The 15,667-nt window shown below is 39.9% G+C and overlaps 1 protein-coding gene across 1 annotated transcript; it reads left to right on the top strand.

The window, feature by feature from the left end:
- The first annotated feature begins 777 nt into the window (after positions 1 to 777).
- KCNJ8 (potassium inwardly rectifying channel subfamily J member 8) lies at positions 778 to 12,231 on the top strand. The gene is made up of 3 exons (XM_019738117.3): positions 778 to 1,116; positions 1,970 to 2,398; positions 10,550 to 12,231. Exons 2-3 carry the CDS (start codon positions 2,040 to 2,042, stop codon positions 11,448 to 11,450), a joined length of 1,260 nt encoding a protein of 419 aa, XP_019593676.1. The 5' UTR covers positions 778 to 1,116; positions 1,970 to 2,039; the 3' UTR covers positions 11,451 to 12,231.
- Positions 12,232 to 15,667: the final 3,436 nt, after the last annotated feature.

The raw sequence follows: 15,667 nt of genomic DNA, 5'->3' as shown, positions 1-15,667 counted from the left end.
CTCCTTTTCAAAAAGATATAGAAAAATATTTACTGTATAACCTTTCTTGCGTGCAATTGCTCTATTTTATCATTCAAATCATCTAGATAATAAAGAGAAGCTGCAACAGTTCAGAAAGCAACCGGTACTGAAGCCTGAGCATTTGAGTTCTAAAATGTGGACAGCTGTCCCTGTTTGGGATAAAATTTCTCATTGGAAGAGACTTCAAGTAGTTTCTCTCTCTCTCTCTCTCTCTCTCTCTCTCTCTCTCTCTCTCTCTCTCTCTCTCTCTCTCTCTCTCTCCTCTCTCTCTCTCTCTCTCTGTTTAATTCCTTGAGAATTAGTTTTGGCTGGTGAAGAAATAGTTTGTTATGATAGGTTTCAGAACATCGTCCACCTGTGTCATCCTTACTGGATGAAATTTAATGTAAATAAATGTGTGTGCACCCAGCTTGAAAGCCTTAAAAGACTATTTTTTCTTATCTCTATATATCTGGTTTTATTCAATCTTAAGTAGCCCAGTTATTCACCCAGGTTACAAAAAAACTATTTACGTCAGTGAATTTAGTCTCATAAAGTTCTCTCCCCTGAGCAGGGAGCCTTTTAAAGAGGAGCGTGTCATTCTGGAGGCAGTGGGGTCACAGCTACTGGAAAAGAGCTGGTTTTACAGGTCCCGCCCTCCCCCCGTCGCCCCTCCCTCTGGCCAGTTCCTTACCACCCCGGGACGCGCCCCCCACCACCCACCTCTTGTCCCGCCCCCACCGTGGCAATTTCGGCGGCCTCAGAGGTCTGGCACGCGTCAAAGCCCGAACTGGGAGGCTGATTTGTGGAGCATCGTCTCTAAGCTCCTCTCCCCCAGCCCCTCCTCCGCCCACTGCAAAGGCCTAGGGAGTAGAGCTGAGCAGGGGGAGGGGAAAATCTACCCCGTCCCCTTTCTTCCAGCCCTCTCCGCGTTCAGATTCAATTGCACCTTTTATTATTTTAACTCTTCCCCCTAGGACAAGCGGCCCCCGGATCTGTCCCTCCGACATTCGCGATCCCGGCTCCCGCGGGCAGGGATGGGAGAGCCGGAGACCTGCCTGCGGTCCGCCGGCGTGTGCCAGGAGGTGCAGGGGCCGCACCCGCTGCGCCGAGTCTGTAAGTTTCAACGCTCCTTGGCGTGCGCAGAGGGAGGGCTGTCCGCGTCCTCGCAAATGATTTAAAATGCAAAACACAACGGAGGTTTGCAGGGTGGACCGACTTGTCGGGGCACACTCTTTTAACTCTATCTACAGCCCGCTGGCTACTTTCAGGGTTTTCCGTGCAGCTTGTATGTTTGATCCCTTCGTAGCAAAGAAGTTTGCAATTTATAATATGAGTTCCAATGGGAAACATTTTTAAATGCAACTCATACTTCTTTAAAATTTAGAATATTTATTCATATTTTTCACGTTACATAGCACATCGCTAATTTTGCCAAATTACACTAAATGTTGTTTATATTGTGCAAGAGGCCACGGCCTTTTCTTTGCCTACTTCTAAAAATAACGAAGGAAAAACTTTCCCCCTTTTTATATTGCTGTTATCATAAATACTTTAGTACGTAGATCGCGATACCCAGATGGCCTTACTTTTCATGATACACGCCGCGATTTGTATCCTTGCACTAATCTACAGACGCAGTTAATCTCGGAGAACTGTCATTGAGGCTGCTGTTTACAAGAAGCCTCCTGGTTTTGCTTAACTAAGGCTATAACCATGTGTTCAAAATGATAAGTTCAACTGAAACCATTCTAATTCAGACCCACAATTTTCTCCGGGATCTCAGAACTCAAGCACAAATTAAGTTCCTATTTAGATTAATAAAATCCTACCTTTAGCTTTGCATGTTACCTCGAATGTATAGACATAACCCCTGAATGCAAGGACTGAAGAAGTGAGGAAATGTGGGCCTGGGGTGGGGACAGGGGAGGGTGGGGTGGAATTTTTAATCTTCGTTTCCCTCGCGCAGGAGGACGGGTCTCCGGAGAAGGAGAGGCAGGTGAGAGACAGGTGGATAGTCTGGCTATGGTGACAGGACGATGTTGGCCAGAAAGAGCATCATCCCAGAGGAGTATGTGCTGGCGCGCATCGCGGCAGAGAACCTGCGCAAACCGCGCATCCGAGACCGCCTCCCTAAAGCCCGCTTCATAGCCAAGAGCGGGGCCTGCAACCTGGCGCACAAGAACATCCGTGAGCAAGGCCGATTCCTTCAGGACATCTTTACTACCTTGGTGGACCTGAAATGGCGCCACACGCTGGTCATCTTTACCATGTCGTTCCTCTGTAGCTGGCTGCTCTTCGCCATCATGTGGTGGCTGGTGGCTTTTGCCCATGGGGACATCTATGCTTACATGGAGAAAAGTGGCGTGGAGTCTACTGTGTGTGTGACTAATGTCAGGTAAGAATGCAGTGGGATGAAGCAGGGGTTGAAAACAATTTGGAAAAAAAACCAAATTGTTCTTTTCTTGTTGAAAGTAAAATAAAGTGTTTGCTTTAGTGCCTTCAGAAACAAAAATGCAGAAGAACTAATCTAACACATTAAAAAAAATCTTTTTTGATGCAGCTTTATGGATGAGGTGTCTATGAAAATGTGAACTTTCAATCCCTGGGGCTAGCCTTGGAAACAGTATATCAGTTATTAAAAAAAAAGAAAAAGAAAAGAAAAGAAAAAAAAAGGAAGACAAAAAATAGCTGTGGCTCAAAGAGTTCCAGAGAGTGACATACTGAGGGGAAAAAAAAAAGGGCAAAAAACCCCCCAAAACCACACATGTAGTTTTTCAGTGTGAAAAAGCTGCTCTCCATAATTCCAGTTTTCACAAGTAAATATCTCTGATCAGCAAAAAATACTGTGCAAATGCTAGTAATATTTTTTCATGACTTCTCTTACCCATGACATTTTTCAGAAATAATGGGAAAACACTGTAATAATGGGTAGAGAGCTGTCCTAGATTAAAAATCCACTAAAAATGGAGAAAAATAAATACAAGCCCCTGTTTATCAAGATTATCATAAATAGCTGATTACTTGCATTGGATTCTGTGACTGAAAGTTATGCTAAAATTCAGAACTAGAAAAAAAATTAATTTTTAATGGAAATTGGTCCAAATTGTTAATGGAAGACATTATGCAGAAGTAGCTTAATGTTGTGGTTTTCTTCAAAAGTATTAATAGGTTATAAAGCTTTTTAGAGACAGTTTTTAGATTGCCTAAATTTTCCTTCTTTTATAAGTATTTCAAAGATAAGTAAATTGAATTTGATCTCAGTGATTCTTCTCTTATATTTTCACATGACCAAAGAACATTTGGTTGGGGTGATTTCTTTCTTTTTTTGTTGTTGTTGGAAAATGGAAAGACATCATTTAGATCAATTGCAAAAATGTTCACTCTGAAGCTAAATAATAGTAATAATATTAGAAACTTTTCCAGGACAGTTTCTAAGTGACATTCCAAATTCACATAATGCATCCATCAAGCAAAACAACTTGAACTAGCACCATTCTCCCAGGAATCTGTAACAAATGCGACCTTACTGACCCTGAAATCTTATGAAACCAGCATATCATAAAAAACCAGCATATCACTGCAGGAAACAGAAACCCAGACTATGAATCTGTCTCTAAGTATCTGCAACGCCAGTATATCAAAAGCGGGTATCATATGCCACAGATTTCAGCTTGGATTTCCAGGAAAGAAAACTATATTGAATTGATCCATTGCCTTTACCATTGAGTAGATATTTTCTTTCTTAAACTTGTCACAAACTTTTATCTCAAAAAAAAAAAAAAAAAAAAAGGTGAAAGCTATAGATCGCCAGTGCAATCAGATATAAAAGAAACAATTAAAATGCTTCATTTAACATATGTTTGTAGGTCAAATAACATTATCTGTTGGTCTTTAAGAAATTTATTGATACTGATATTGGTGAATCATTTTCATATTAAGATAAATTTTTAGTAAACATGCAGTAGACGCTCATAAAAGAGATAAAAGAAACAAAAGTGATAAACCTTGAAAATAAAGGAGAGATTTTATTTATAAGGCAAATATATTGACTTTTCCTGTGAAAAAAAGAAGTCAGTAAGCAGTTTATTAAAGATATGTCATCAAAAGTGATATCCATTCAATGACTTTTTAAAAGACAAATCTATAGAGTGTGCTGGTTATTAAAAGCCGTTTTAGTGTTCTTTCTCATTTTCAACAAGATGTTTTCTGAAGCATGGTCATTCCCCTGATGCATTCTTACTGGTGTGAACATTAAGCTCAGTATGAGAAATGGTGTCACAAATACAATGAGACAAAGTTGATTTTATCAGCATGACAATTTTAGCATTTTATTTTTTTCAGCATATTTTAAAATTATTTCTTATGTTTCAATTACAGTTGACATACACAATTATATTAGTTTCAGCTGTACAACATAGTGATTAGACATTTATATAACTTACAAAGTGGTCACCACGATAAATCTAGTATTCACGGACACCACACAGTTATCACACTATAATTGACTATATTCTCTATGCTGTAATTTACATCCCCATGACTATTTTGTAATTACCAATTTGTACTTCTTAATCCCTTCACCTTTTTCACCCCTTCCCCCAAACCCTCTCCCATCTGGCACCCATCAAAATGTTCTCTGTATCTATGAGTCTTTCTGTTTTATTTGTGTATTTTGTTCTTTGGATTCCACATATAAGTGAAATCATATGGTATTTCTCTTTCTCTTATTTCAGTTAGCATAACACCCTCTACATCCATCCATGTTATTGCAGATGGCAAGATTTCATTCTTTTATATGGATGAGTAATGTTCAATTATATATGTGTACCACTTCTTTATCCATTCATCTATTGATGGACACTCAGGTTGCTTCCATATCTTGGCTATTGTAAGTAATGCTGCAATGAACATACGTATGCATGTGTCTTTTTGAATTAGTGTTCTGGGTTTCTTCAAATAGAGTAATCTTGGTTGTAGGTCCTTTCATCACTTCGAATATTTCATGCCAATCCCTTCTGGCTTGTAAAGTTTCTGTTGAGAAATCAGCTGACAGCCTTATGGGGGTTCCCTTGTAGATAACTGTTTTTCTCTTACTGATTTTAAGATTCTCTCTTTGTCTTTAACCTTTAGCATTTTAATCATGGTGTGTCCTGGTGTAGGCCTCTTTGGGTTCATCTTGTTTGGGATTGCACTTCCTGGGCTCTTATATTATGTTGGTGCAAAAGTAATTGCGGTTTTTGCCTTTTATTTTTTTTAACCTTTTAAACCACAGTTACTTTTGCTCCAACCTAATATCGATTTCCTTCACCAGGTTAAGGAAGTTTTCCATCATTTCTTCAAATAGGTTTTCAATTCCTTGCTCCCTCTCTCCTCCTTTTGGTACCCCTGTGATGCAAATGTTGGTGTGCTTGATGTTATCCCAGAGGCCCCTTAAACTCCTCATTTGGGGTGGGGGTATTCTTTTTTTTCTATTTGCTATTCTGTTTGCTATTTTGATTGAGTGTTTCCTGGTACTTTATCTTCCAAATCGCTGATTCAATCCTGCTTCATCTAATATATTGTTGATTCCCTCTACTATACTTTTTAAAACATTTTTATTGGGGAATATAGGGGAACAGTGTGTTTCTCCAGGGCCTGTCAACTCCAAGACATTGTCCTTCAGTTCATTGTCCATCAGTCTAGTTGTGGAGGGCACAACTCAGCTCCAAGTCCAGTTGTCATTTTCTTTTTTAATTTATTTTTAAAATTTATTGGGGTGACAATTGTTAGTAAAATTACATAGATTTCAGGTGTACAATTCTGTATTACATCATCTATAAATCCCATTGTGTGTTCACCACCCAGAGTCAGTTCCCCTTCCATCACCATATATTTGATCCCCCTTACCCTCTTCTCCCACCCCCCACCCCCCTTACCCTCTGGTAACCACTAAACTATTGTCTGTGTCTATGAGTTTCTGTTTCTCATTTGTTTGTCTTGTTCTTTTGTTGTTTTGGGTTTATATACCACATATCAGTGAAATCACATGGTTCTTTGCTTTTTCTGTCTGACTTATTTCGCTCAGCATTACACTCTCAAGATCCATCCATGTTGTCACAAATGTTCCTATTATCATCTTTTCTTACCGCCGAATAGTATTCCATTGTGTATATATACCACAACTTCTTTATCCATTCATTTATCGAAGGACATTTTTGTTGTTTCCATGTCTTGGCCACCGTAAACAAAGCTGCAATGAACATTGGAGCACACGTGTCTTTATGTATAAATGTTTTCAGATTTTTTGGGTAGATACCCAGGAGAGGGATTGCTGGGTCATATGGCAAGTTGCCATTTTCAATCTTAGTTGCAGGGGGTACAGCCCACCATCCCATGCAGGTATTGAACTGACAACCTTGTTGTTGAGAACTCGCGCTCTAAAGAACTGAGCCATCAGGCCACCCCTACAGCCACTCAGCGGCAGCTCGTTGTCTTCAATCTCATTGTGAAGGGTGCAGCTCACTGGCTCCTGTGGGAATCGAACCAGCCACCCTGTTGTTTAGAGCTCGTGCTCTAACCAACTGAGCCATCTGGCCATCCTTAATGTATTCTTAATTTCCATTACTGTAATCTTTATTCCTGACTGGTTCTTTTCTATTTTTCTATCTCCATTTTTATTTTTCCTATCTCTGTGTTGCAGTTCTCCCTGAGATCATTGAGCATCCTTACAACCAGTGTTTGGAACTCTGCATCTGGTAGATTACTTGTCTCCGTTTTGTTTAGTTCTTTTCCTGAATCTTTGTTCTGTTCTTTCATTTGGGGCATGTTTCTTTGTCTCCTTATCTTGGTGACCTCCCTGTGTTTGTTTCTATGTAGTAGGTAGAGCTGCTATGTCTCTTGGTGGCCTTTGGTGGTAAATGTCCCAGTGGCACAGTCTCCCTGTTCACCTGAGCCAGGTGCTCTAGGTGGGTCCCTTGTGTGAGTTGTGTGTGCCCCCTGTTGTAGTTGAGCCTTGATTATTGTTGGCATATCAGTGGAAGGGTTTGACCCTCAGGCTGATTTGTTGTGAGGACTGGCTCTGACTACTGTGGAGGAGTTGCTGTACAGGATTTGCTTTAGTGGGGCTCTGGTTCCTGCCGTATCTGCCCTTTGGGTGTGTTATTTGTGGAGGTGGTCAGGTGGTACTCTGGTGTGGTATTAAGCTGGCTACCAGGTGTGTTAGTTCTGAGGCCTCTTGGGAGGGGCTCTGTTGCAGGCCAGGATCAGTTGCTTCGTGTGCTCTTCCCAGGGCCACTTGGTATGAGCTACAGAGTAATCTGCAGATGATTACCACTTGTGCTGGCCTTGGAGGTGCCTGGGAGAGGCTAAGCTACAAACTGAGGCCAGCTGTCTCTAGTGCTAGGCTTGGGGCTGCTTGGCAAGAGGTACACGCCATACTGAAGCCAGGCGCTGCTTGCTTGGGTTTTGTGAATCTTTGAGAGATCTTAGGAAAGCCCACAGCATAAGCCAAGATAGTCTTTTTGTATGGAAAAGCCACTGGAAGCTGCTTGGGTGGGGGTGGTGTCTTGGGTAATCACCAAGGTTGGGCCAATGGTGTCAGCTAGGTTGATGGCTAGTCAGATAAGGTGGCTGCCTGCATGTGCAGGCTGGGTGGGGGGAGGGCTCAACAAAGGAACTATGGCCTCTGCCATCGCTTCTTTTCCGAGTGAAAACTGCTCCTCCAGCCCTCGTCCTGAAGCTAGACAACTCAGTTCCTCCCCATATGTCCCTGGTACCTTTTGACTTGCTGTCCCAGTGTTGGAGCTCAGAGTGAGTGAGTTCATCAGCAAGTAAGTCTGTGCATGGGTCCTTTAAGAGGAGCTCCTGGGACTCCAGCCACACCCCCTCTTATTCAGCCACAATTTACACTGTGGTTTTCATTGCCAGAAATTATGGCGCTTCTCTCCCCAGCACTGGAACTCTGGTCTGGGGAACCTGGTGTGTGGGGCTGGGACACCTCACTCTTCAGGCGGGGACCTCCACAGCCATGATATTTTTCCTGATTTTTAACCACCACACACGGGTGTGGGACCAACCCATTCCGCACCTCTGCCCCTCTTACCAGTCACTCCACGCCTCTTACCAGTCTGGAAGTGGCTTCTTCTGTATGTACTTAGTTGTACGACTTTGGTTCAGCTAGACTTCAGCTAGATTCAGCTAGACTTCAGCTAGATTCTCAATGATGGTTGTTCTGTAATTTAGTTATAATTTTGATGTGGTCATGGGAAGAAGAAAACACAATGTTTACCTACTCTGCCATCTTCCAGTATATTCTTTTAAAGGAGTTTGTGTGTTTTAGTTCCTCTTCTACATTTTGGGCTTTTTGCTTCTCTGCTGCTGAGGGACCCAGTGACCTGTCCTGGGTCCTTTTCTCTGCAGCAGTCCTTTGAATGATTTTTCACTTATGAATCCTACTCCCATCAGAGTTCCCACTGCTGTTCAACCTTTATCTGAAAACCAAGCTCCAATTTTAACATTTTAAATTGCACATTTTATCTAAAAAAATTATTTGACATCTTTAAAGGTTAAAATCTTACTGGTTTTATTTTAATGTTATGGTACTATTTATACTTTAATATCAACATTCAGTTTAATCATAACAAACCATACATAACACATTTTTTTTCACCAAAAATATAGAAAGAAAAAAATCTCTTTTCTTTCCCAAAGGGGGTTTAAAGGATGACTAATAATATTTCTAATTCTTTGTTTTCCTTCCCTTTCCTAAGTTCAATGTCCCACCATATCATCAAAATTGGAAACAACTTATTGTGATGCATACTCACTCGTATGTACAAATAACATTTTGCCATTCTCATTTTAGGATGGATCATTTTCCCTTTCATGTGGGTGACTCTCTTACATGAGTCAGAAAATAAACCAACATATTTTCTCTATTATTCAGGCTAACTTCCTCTGTAGTAGAACAAATTAGCAGCTAAACACTTTCATCTCTTGAGGTTTTTCAGTATGACAGGTGTCCCTAAAATGTTGGGCCTTGTACCATATAATGTTTATCTCATAAAATAAACAATATACATAGTGTGGCCCATGTATAGTCTCTCAAGCAATTAAAACCAAATAGTTGGGGATAATCATCATTAGACTGCTCCCTGAAGTGTATATACATTGTTAGAAATCAGTGTTGTGTCCATGCCACTCTTCTGGGATCCATTATTATTCTTTGCAATGTTTTTGGATCAAATGATGTATTTTGTGTAGTTAGTGCAAAAAGCAATTGTTGTGGTTTTCCATGAATCTTCTTAGCAACAAAAGGGGTGAAAAAGGCAATTTTCACATTCCACTTAAAAACTAATCAAAAGAATCATCTGTGTATGCTTGCTCACTCCTCCTCATGTCTCACCAAAGTGCAGTGTGTGTACTCAGTATTCACATGTTTAAACATTTTGCTCACTCATTGTGTGTGGCAGTAATAGATAGTACTTTGATCGATAGCTTATCTTCCATAAAATTAAAGAAGTTCTAAAGTGGGGCTGGTGGCAAACACAAGACTAATGTCATTTCCATTAAGAAGCCACAGCAATATTAGATGTGTAGTAAGTGAATAAATTAATGATAAGAATAACCAGTTGTGCTTCTCAACCAGGGGGATAAATTCTCAGAGTCACTTGAGAGCTTTTCAAATATCTTACCCAGGCCCACCTTGAACTTACCACATCAGTATTTACTCACTGAGATATGGAAGAAATGCTCAATTTGGAAAAGCTTCCCAAGAAAATCCTGACACTTATTGAGCCTTTACTGTTGCCCCTTTCAGAGCACGAGGCCAGAATTGAGATGATTCAAGTTCTGATTGATTACATGATCTCGACACAGTCATTTACGTATCTCTGACTCAAAATCTTCCTTGAATAGCGTCAGCATTCTCTAGATCACTTACAGATAAAAATGAGACAATAAATAACATTTTTCTTTCCAAGTGGAAAAACATTTTTTTTATTAAAAATACTAGTATTTCTGAATGATGTGTTCTGTATCACTTTTTAGTATTGTGCTTTCTCTATCTAAGGTACACATTAAGTGTTAGCTAATGAATATGAGTTAAAGTTTGTGAATAATAATGAGTTTATTCATTACTCAGTACCTTCCATATTACTCAAATCACTTTTAAACAGAGGCATTCAATAAATAATGCCTTTGTGAAAGTAAATTACTTCACAAAATAAAAATGCCTATAAGCATAAATATGTATATTTATTATTTTAAAGATTTCACACAAGCAGGCTCAGCATTTCATGATCTAGAAAACATTAATAGTATCGTATCCCAGAAGTTTGGAGGTAGATGGATGTAGAAGAGAGAGAATTAGGCAGGTGACAAGTTAAGTTAGTTACTCTTTCCCAAGGCAGGTAATCGCCTTTGGAGGGAGAAAATTACAAATTCAGCTTGGATATTTTATCCAAGAAAAATAATGATTTTGGCATTGGAAAAAAAATTAGCTTATCATGTTACTTCATTATTCAAAATTTGATCTGATGGCATTGTTTTGTGATATTATTTCTTCCAGGTCTTTTGCCTCTGCTTTTCTCTTCTCCATTGAGGTTCAAGTGACAATTGGATTTGGAGGGAGAATGATGACAGAGGAATGCCCTCTGGCCATCACAGTTTTAATTCTCCAGAACATCGTGGGTTTGATCATCAATGCAGTCATGTTGGGCTGCATTTTCATGAAAACAGCTCAGGCTCACAGAAGGGCAGAAACTTTGATTTTCAGCCGCCATGCTGTGATTGCCGTCCGAAATGGCAAGCTGTGCTTCATGTTCCGAGTAGGTGACCTAAGGAAAAGCATGATCATCAGTGCCTCAGTGCGCATCCAGGTGGTCAAGAAAACAACTACACCTGAAGGGGAGGTGGTGCCTATTCACCAAATGGACATTCCTGTGGATAACCCAATTGAGAGTAACAACATTTTTCTGGTGGCCCCTTTAATCATCTGCCATGTGATTGACAAGCGCAGCCCCTTGTATGATATCTCAGCAACTGACCTTTGCAATCAGGACCTGGAGGTAATAGTGATTCTGGAAGGTGTTGTTGAAACTACTGGCATTACCACACAAGCAAGAACGTCCTACATCGCTGAGGAGATCCAATGGGGCCATCGCTTTGTGTCTATTGTAACTGAGGAGGAAGGAGTGTATTCTGTGGATTACTCCAAATTTGGAAACACTGTTAAAGTAGCTGCTCCGAGGTGCAGTGCACGAGAGCTGGATGAGAAGCCTTCCATCCTTATTCAGACCCTCCAGAAGAGTGAACTGTCCCATCAAAATTCCTTGAGGAAGCGCAATTCCATGAGAAGAAATAATTCCATGCGGAGGAACAACTCTATTCGAAGGAACAACTCATCCCTCATTGTGCCAAAGGTGCAATTTATGACTCCAGAAGGAAATCAAAATACATCGGAATCATGACAGCAAGACAGCCCAAGAAAGTCTTCTATCACGTGTTGATGCTTTATGCAAGACGCTATTGGACTGTACCAGAGCTGGAACATAATCATTTGTCCCTTCTACATCTTAATGCACTAAATGATATTCATATCCAAACAACAGCACTTTCTGTATCAATAAAACAGTAACACACAAAGTGGAGGATTCACGGCTCATGATTGTTTCACACATGCAAATATTTGCAGTGATACACTTAAGTTCCGGTAGGAAATAGTATGCTCTCATTTATCTCAATTTGAAACACAAGAGTTACGTTACGAGTAATAGACCTTGAATACAAAAGTTGGCCAAGGAATGGTACGGTTTGCAATCCTTAGTGGATGAAACCACAGATCTTTCTGTTTCTATCGTTCACTCTGAAAATACAAATTGTATTGGGGTGGGGAGAGAACCAAAATTGTGTTTTTCACATCTTTTTTATTTCGGCCAGTATGTTGCCTTTTCCTTTTTCACAATACTGCACCTGGTAAAAAGTCTGAGGCAAAATATGCTTAACGACATACGCTTCTAAGTGATTCTGGTCTTTCACTTGATCCTTCACAATGACTACCAAAGACTTCCTGGTCCTCCTCATGGCAGCCTGTTGGCAGAACTGGGCAAAGAGCTTCGGAGAAAAGCTAAGAATATTCCTGTCTCATTTTAGGACTGGATTCCTAACAATGACAGTTATTTCCTTCAATGTCTCACTTCTTCTTAAAAGTCCCCATAGGGAAAACACTGAATTAAATATTTTATTAAAATATTTTCTTTGTATTCACTGTGGTTTTGTGATTCCTCTTTCACAAAATTATCCCTTGTTAAATGTCAACAACAAAACGTTTTTAGAGGCATGTGAAAGAGATATCATACAGTGGTAACACCTCTGAGATCTCTCTCTGGGGTCCCTCTCTGAGATTTGTTGTTCCAAGAAAACTACATTGTTTCATTTTCATTTCATTTCAGTCCAAGTTTTAAAATATTCTCTTGGCTTTTCTATCTGAGCCTGATGTGTCATGGAAATCCTGTAACCCTTGTTTTCTCTGAATTTCCCATCTCCCATTTTAAAACTACATTTCCTTCCCAGTAATATCTGAAGTCAGGCCTGGCGTATATATAGATTTAGCATTATCTCAGTTGCTAAGGTGTGATTTTCTAACAAAGCTGGATTTAATCATCCTTAGCTCCTTTGTCTTCAAGGGAGAGAGAAGGGCACAGAAAGAAGTACTAGGCTAATAAAGTATGGGTTTGTTCTTACATTGCACATGGCTAAATATCAGAAAGCTGAGCTCTTGTGTATCATGTTACATAGATTTTGATTTCCTATTTCTCTAACTTCATTTATGGAAATTAAAGTAGGAGGGTAATCATGCATATATTCAAATCCTATCTTATACAAAAGACTCGTGATTCTAACCAGATGAATGGAAATTGTTTATCACGTTACTAAATTCATCATCTCTGAAGAACTCAAACCACTCCTTGGAATTCCAGACTCATATATCACACAGATACTTGAGGCTCTAGTTGGATTCCTAATATGCATTTAAAACTTATCGTGTCTAAAACAAAATGCTTCATTTCCGATAACAAAACCTGCTCCTTCTCATCCGTCTTTCTTCCTATCACTCAGGCCCAAACCAGGGAGTCATACATGATACCTCTCTTTCATACCTCACATGCTACCCATTAGCAAAATCTGTTAGGTCTGCCTTCAAAATATATCCAAAGTATGACCTATTGTCTCTGTCTCTACCACTTCTTCCATAGTCCAAGCTGGGTGCTCATGGGTACAGTTAGGATGTTAAAACATCTTTGTACAGGTTACTAAAGAAAAGTCTCTCTTAGAAGACTTAGCCCAACAGTGACTACAGAGGTGGCTATCAGACCCCCACTGTTCTGGCACAGATGCTGGTCCCCCACTCCTACCCCAAGGCAGCTGTGCAAGCAAAAAGAGCATGTATGAGGAGTACAGTGACTGCCTGCTGCTCAGTGGCAGCCCTACGTTTTTGGAGGTGACATAGGCTGTGGGGCAGGTAATGTTGGGACCTAGTTGGTGCGGCTGAGATGCAGGATGAGGCAGGATGCTCTGGCATCCAGCGGCAAATCTAGCTAGGTGCATGGGCAGTTCTCCCAGCCACCTTCCAGATGCAACCAAATGCTGGGCAACAGGCAGCTAATGCCCATCCTAATGGGAAAGTCAATGGAAACGTTTGATGGGGCCCCCTGTTTCGAGACATCTCTCAGAAAGGGACATCATGTAGCTAGTGACAGCCACATCAAAAAAGATCACAGCCACAGTTTCTAAGTCTACAAATGTTTTTAGAGTTTTACTATGATTTGAGAACCTATTTTTGCTTAAATGTAATTAACTGGCTAAGCAGATTTAGGAACTATGTAGTATAGTTTTAGGAAATAAGAAGACTGTAATATGTGTGTGTATAATTTTGACTTATGTATTGAATTTAAGTATTACTTTTGTTAAATATTTAGATTTTCTGCTTCCATCCTAGTCTTCACACATCCCTACAATATTCTTTTAAATCATTACATGGCGCCTCTGCTTAACAACCTCCTATGGCTTTCCATTTTTCTAAAAATGAGAATCAAAATCTTTCCCAAGGCCCACAGACCTCTCCATCTCATCACTACCACTCTTCCCCTCAATCATTCCCACTTTATACCATACTGGCCTTGCTGTTCTTTGAAACAGAGATGTATATACTTTCATATCATGGGTTTGCTTCTTCCTAGAGCATTTTCCCCAGAAGCCTCACAGGTCTCCTGTCATTTAGGTCTCTGCTCCAGTGCCATCTCATGAGACAGAATAGTGCAGTGGTTAAGAAATAGACTCTGCAGCCAGACTCACTTGGCTTAAATTCCGATTTTAACACTTCGCATCTGTGAGGTCTTGGCAAAATTAATTTCTTTGTGTCTCATTTTCCCCACGTAAAATCATAATGATTATTGTGCCCACCTCATGAGTTGTTATAAGGATTAAATGAGTTAATGTGTGTGAAGGGCTTAAATAAATTGAATTCATTTGCCCAGTGCAAAACTTTGAAATGCAGGACTACCTTGAAATTAGATTCTTAGTAAATAACTAATTCAATGTATTTCATTTATTCTCTAGGACAGTGACAGAAGATATTGCAACATGAATCTGCTCTCTTAAAAACTCTGCAGCAGAGCCCTTCTATCTGCCCACTCCCAGTTGCTTTTTTTGATTCTTTGACACTTCCCATTTGCTTGTAGTCAAATAGTATAATGTGTAAAATACTACAATATTTAAAGGGGAACATTTTGCAGGCAGAGGATATTTGTGTTTCCACACGTCTATCATATATATATATATATATATATATATATATATATATATATATATATATATGGAGAGAGAGAGAGAGAGAGAGAGAGAGAGAGAGAGAGAGAATACATAGCATGTCTGACATTTACCATCTGGCAAAAATAACTAGGTATGCTTCTTTTCTTTAAAGAGGAACAGAAATTTATAGGGGAGGTAGGTGCTGATTCTGCTCCCAAGTAATCTGAAATGAAAAATATCAGGAGAGAACTTTGCCAGAATTGCAGAAGAGATACTTACATCTCAAAATCAAAACCAAGACGTATCCCTAGTTATCGGAGCAGGCCTGGGAAAAGAGCAGAAGACCCAGAGCTGTTGCACTTAAATCGTTGCTGAGAGCTGAGTGAGAAAATAAGACAATTTTCATCCTCAGAACTTTCATTTTTTCCCACTTTACCTTACCCCCAGCACCACAAATTCATTCTACAATTCCTCATCATTTGCCATGTGGCTCAAGAATTTCTCTGAGTAAAAATCCTGGTGCCCCTTCCCACAGACATTTCTAAATACCCCTGGCCGAGTGCTATGACACCTAAGTATCTCAGAATCACAGTGACAAAGAAATTACCTCAGTTCCCAAAGAAAGTCTAACTCCCAAGAGAAGTTGTTAGCCACTTACTAAATATGAAGCCGTATTTTTTCCCCTCCATTGGTTGGAAGCATCTCTTGTTGTTATTTAAAGATTTGGCATGTATGGAACAAAAAGTTTCCTCTTTGATAATAAATTAATTATAGATAAAGAAGAAAGAATGAAATGATATCTCCATCTCTTGGGGTTCCCACCCCCAACTTCTGTCATTTTTACCATATCAAAGGTAGAGGCAGAACTGAAGTTAGT

The sequence above is a fragment of the Rhinolophus sinicus genome, chromosome 1 (genome assembly GCF_057876585.1).
Source record: "Rhinolophus sinicus isolate RSI-liver-muscle chromosome 1, RSI-T2T, whole genome shotgun sequence".
NCBI classification, from domain to species: domain Eukaryota; kingdom Metazoa; phylum Chordata; class Mammalia; order Chiroptera; family Rhinolophidae; genus Rhinolophus; species Rhinolophus sinicus.
The sequence above is the reverse complement of the archived record's forward strand: the minus strand, read 5'-3'. Positions and strand labels throughout refer to the sequence as shown.

Coding starts and splice junctions, on each gene's coding strand:
- KCNJ8 (XM_019738117.3), top strand. CDS start 2,040: ATGTTGGCCAGAAAGAGCATCATCCCAGAGGAGTATGTGCTGGCGCGC. Junction 2,399..10,549: donor GTGTGTGTGACTAATGTCAG/GTAAGAATGCAG, acceptor TATTTCTTCCAG/GTCTTTTGCCTCTGCTTTTC.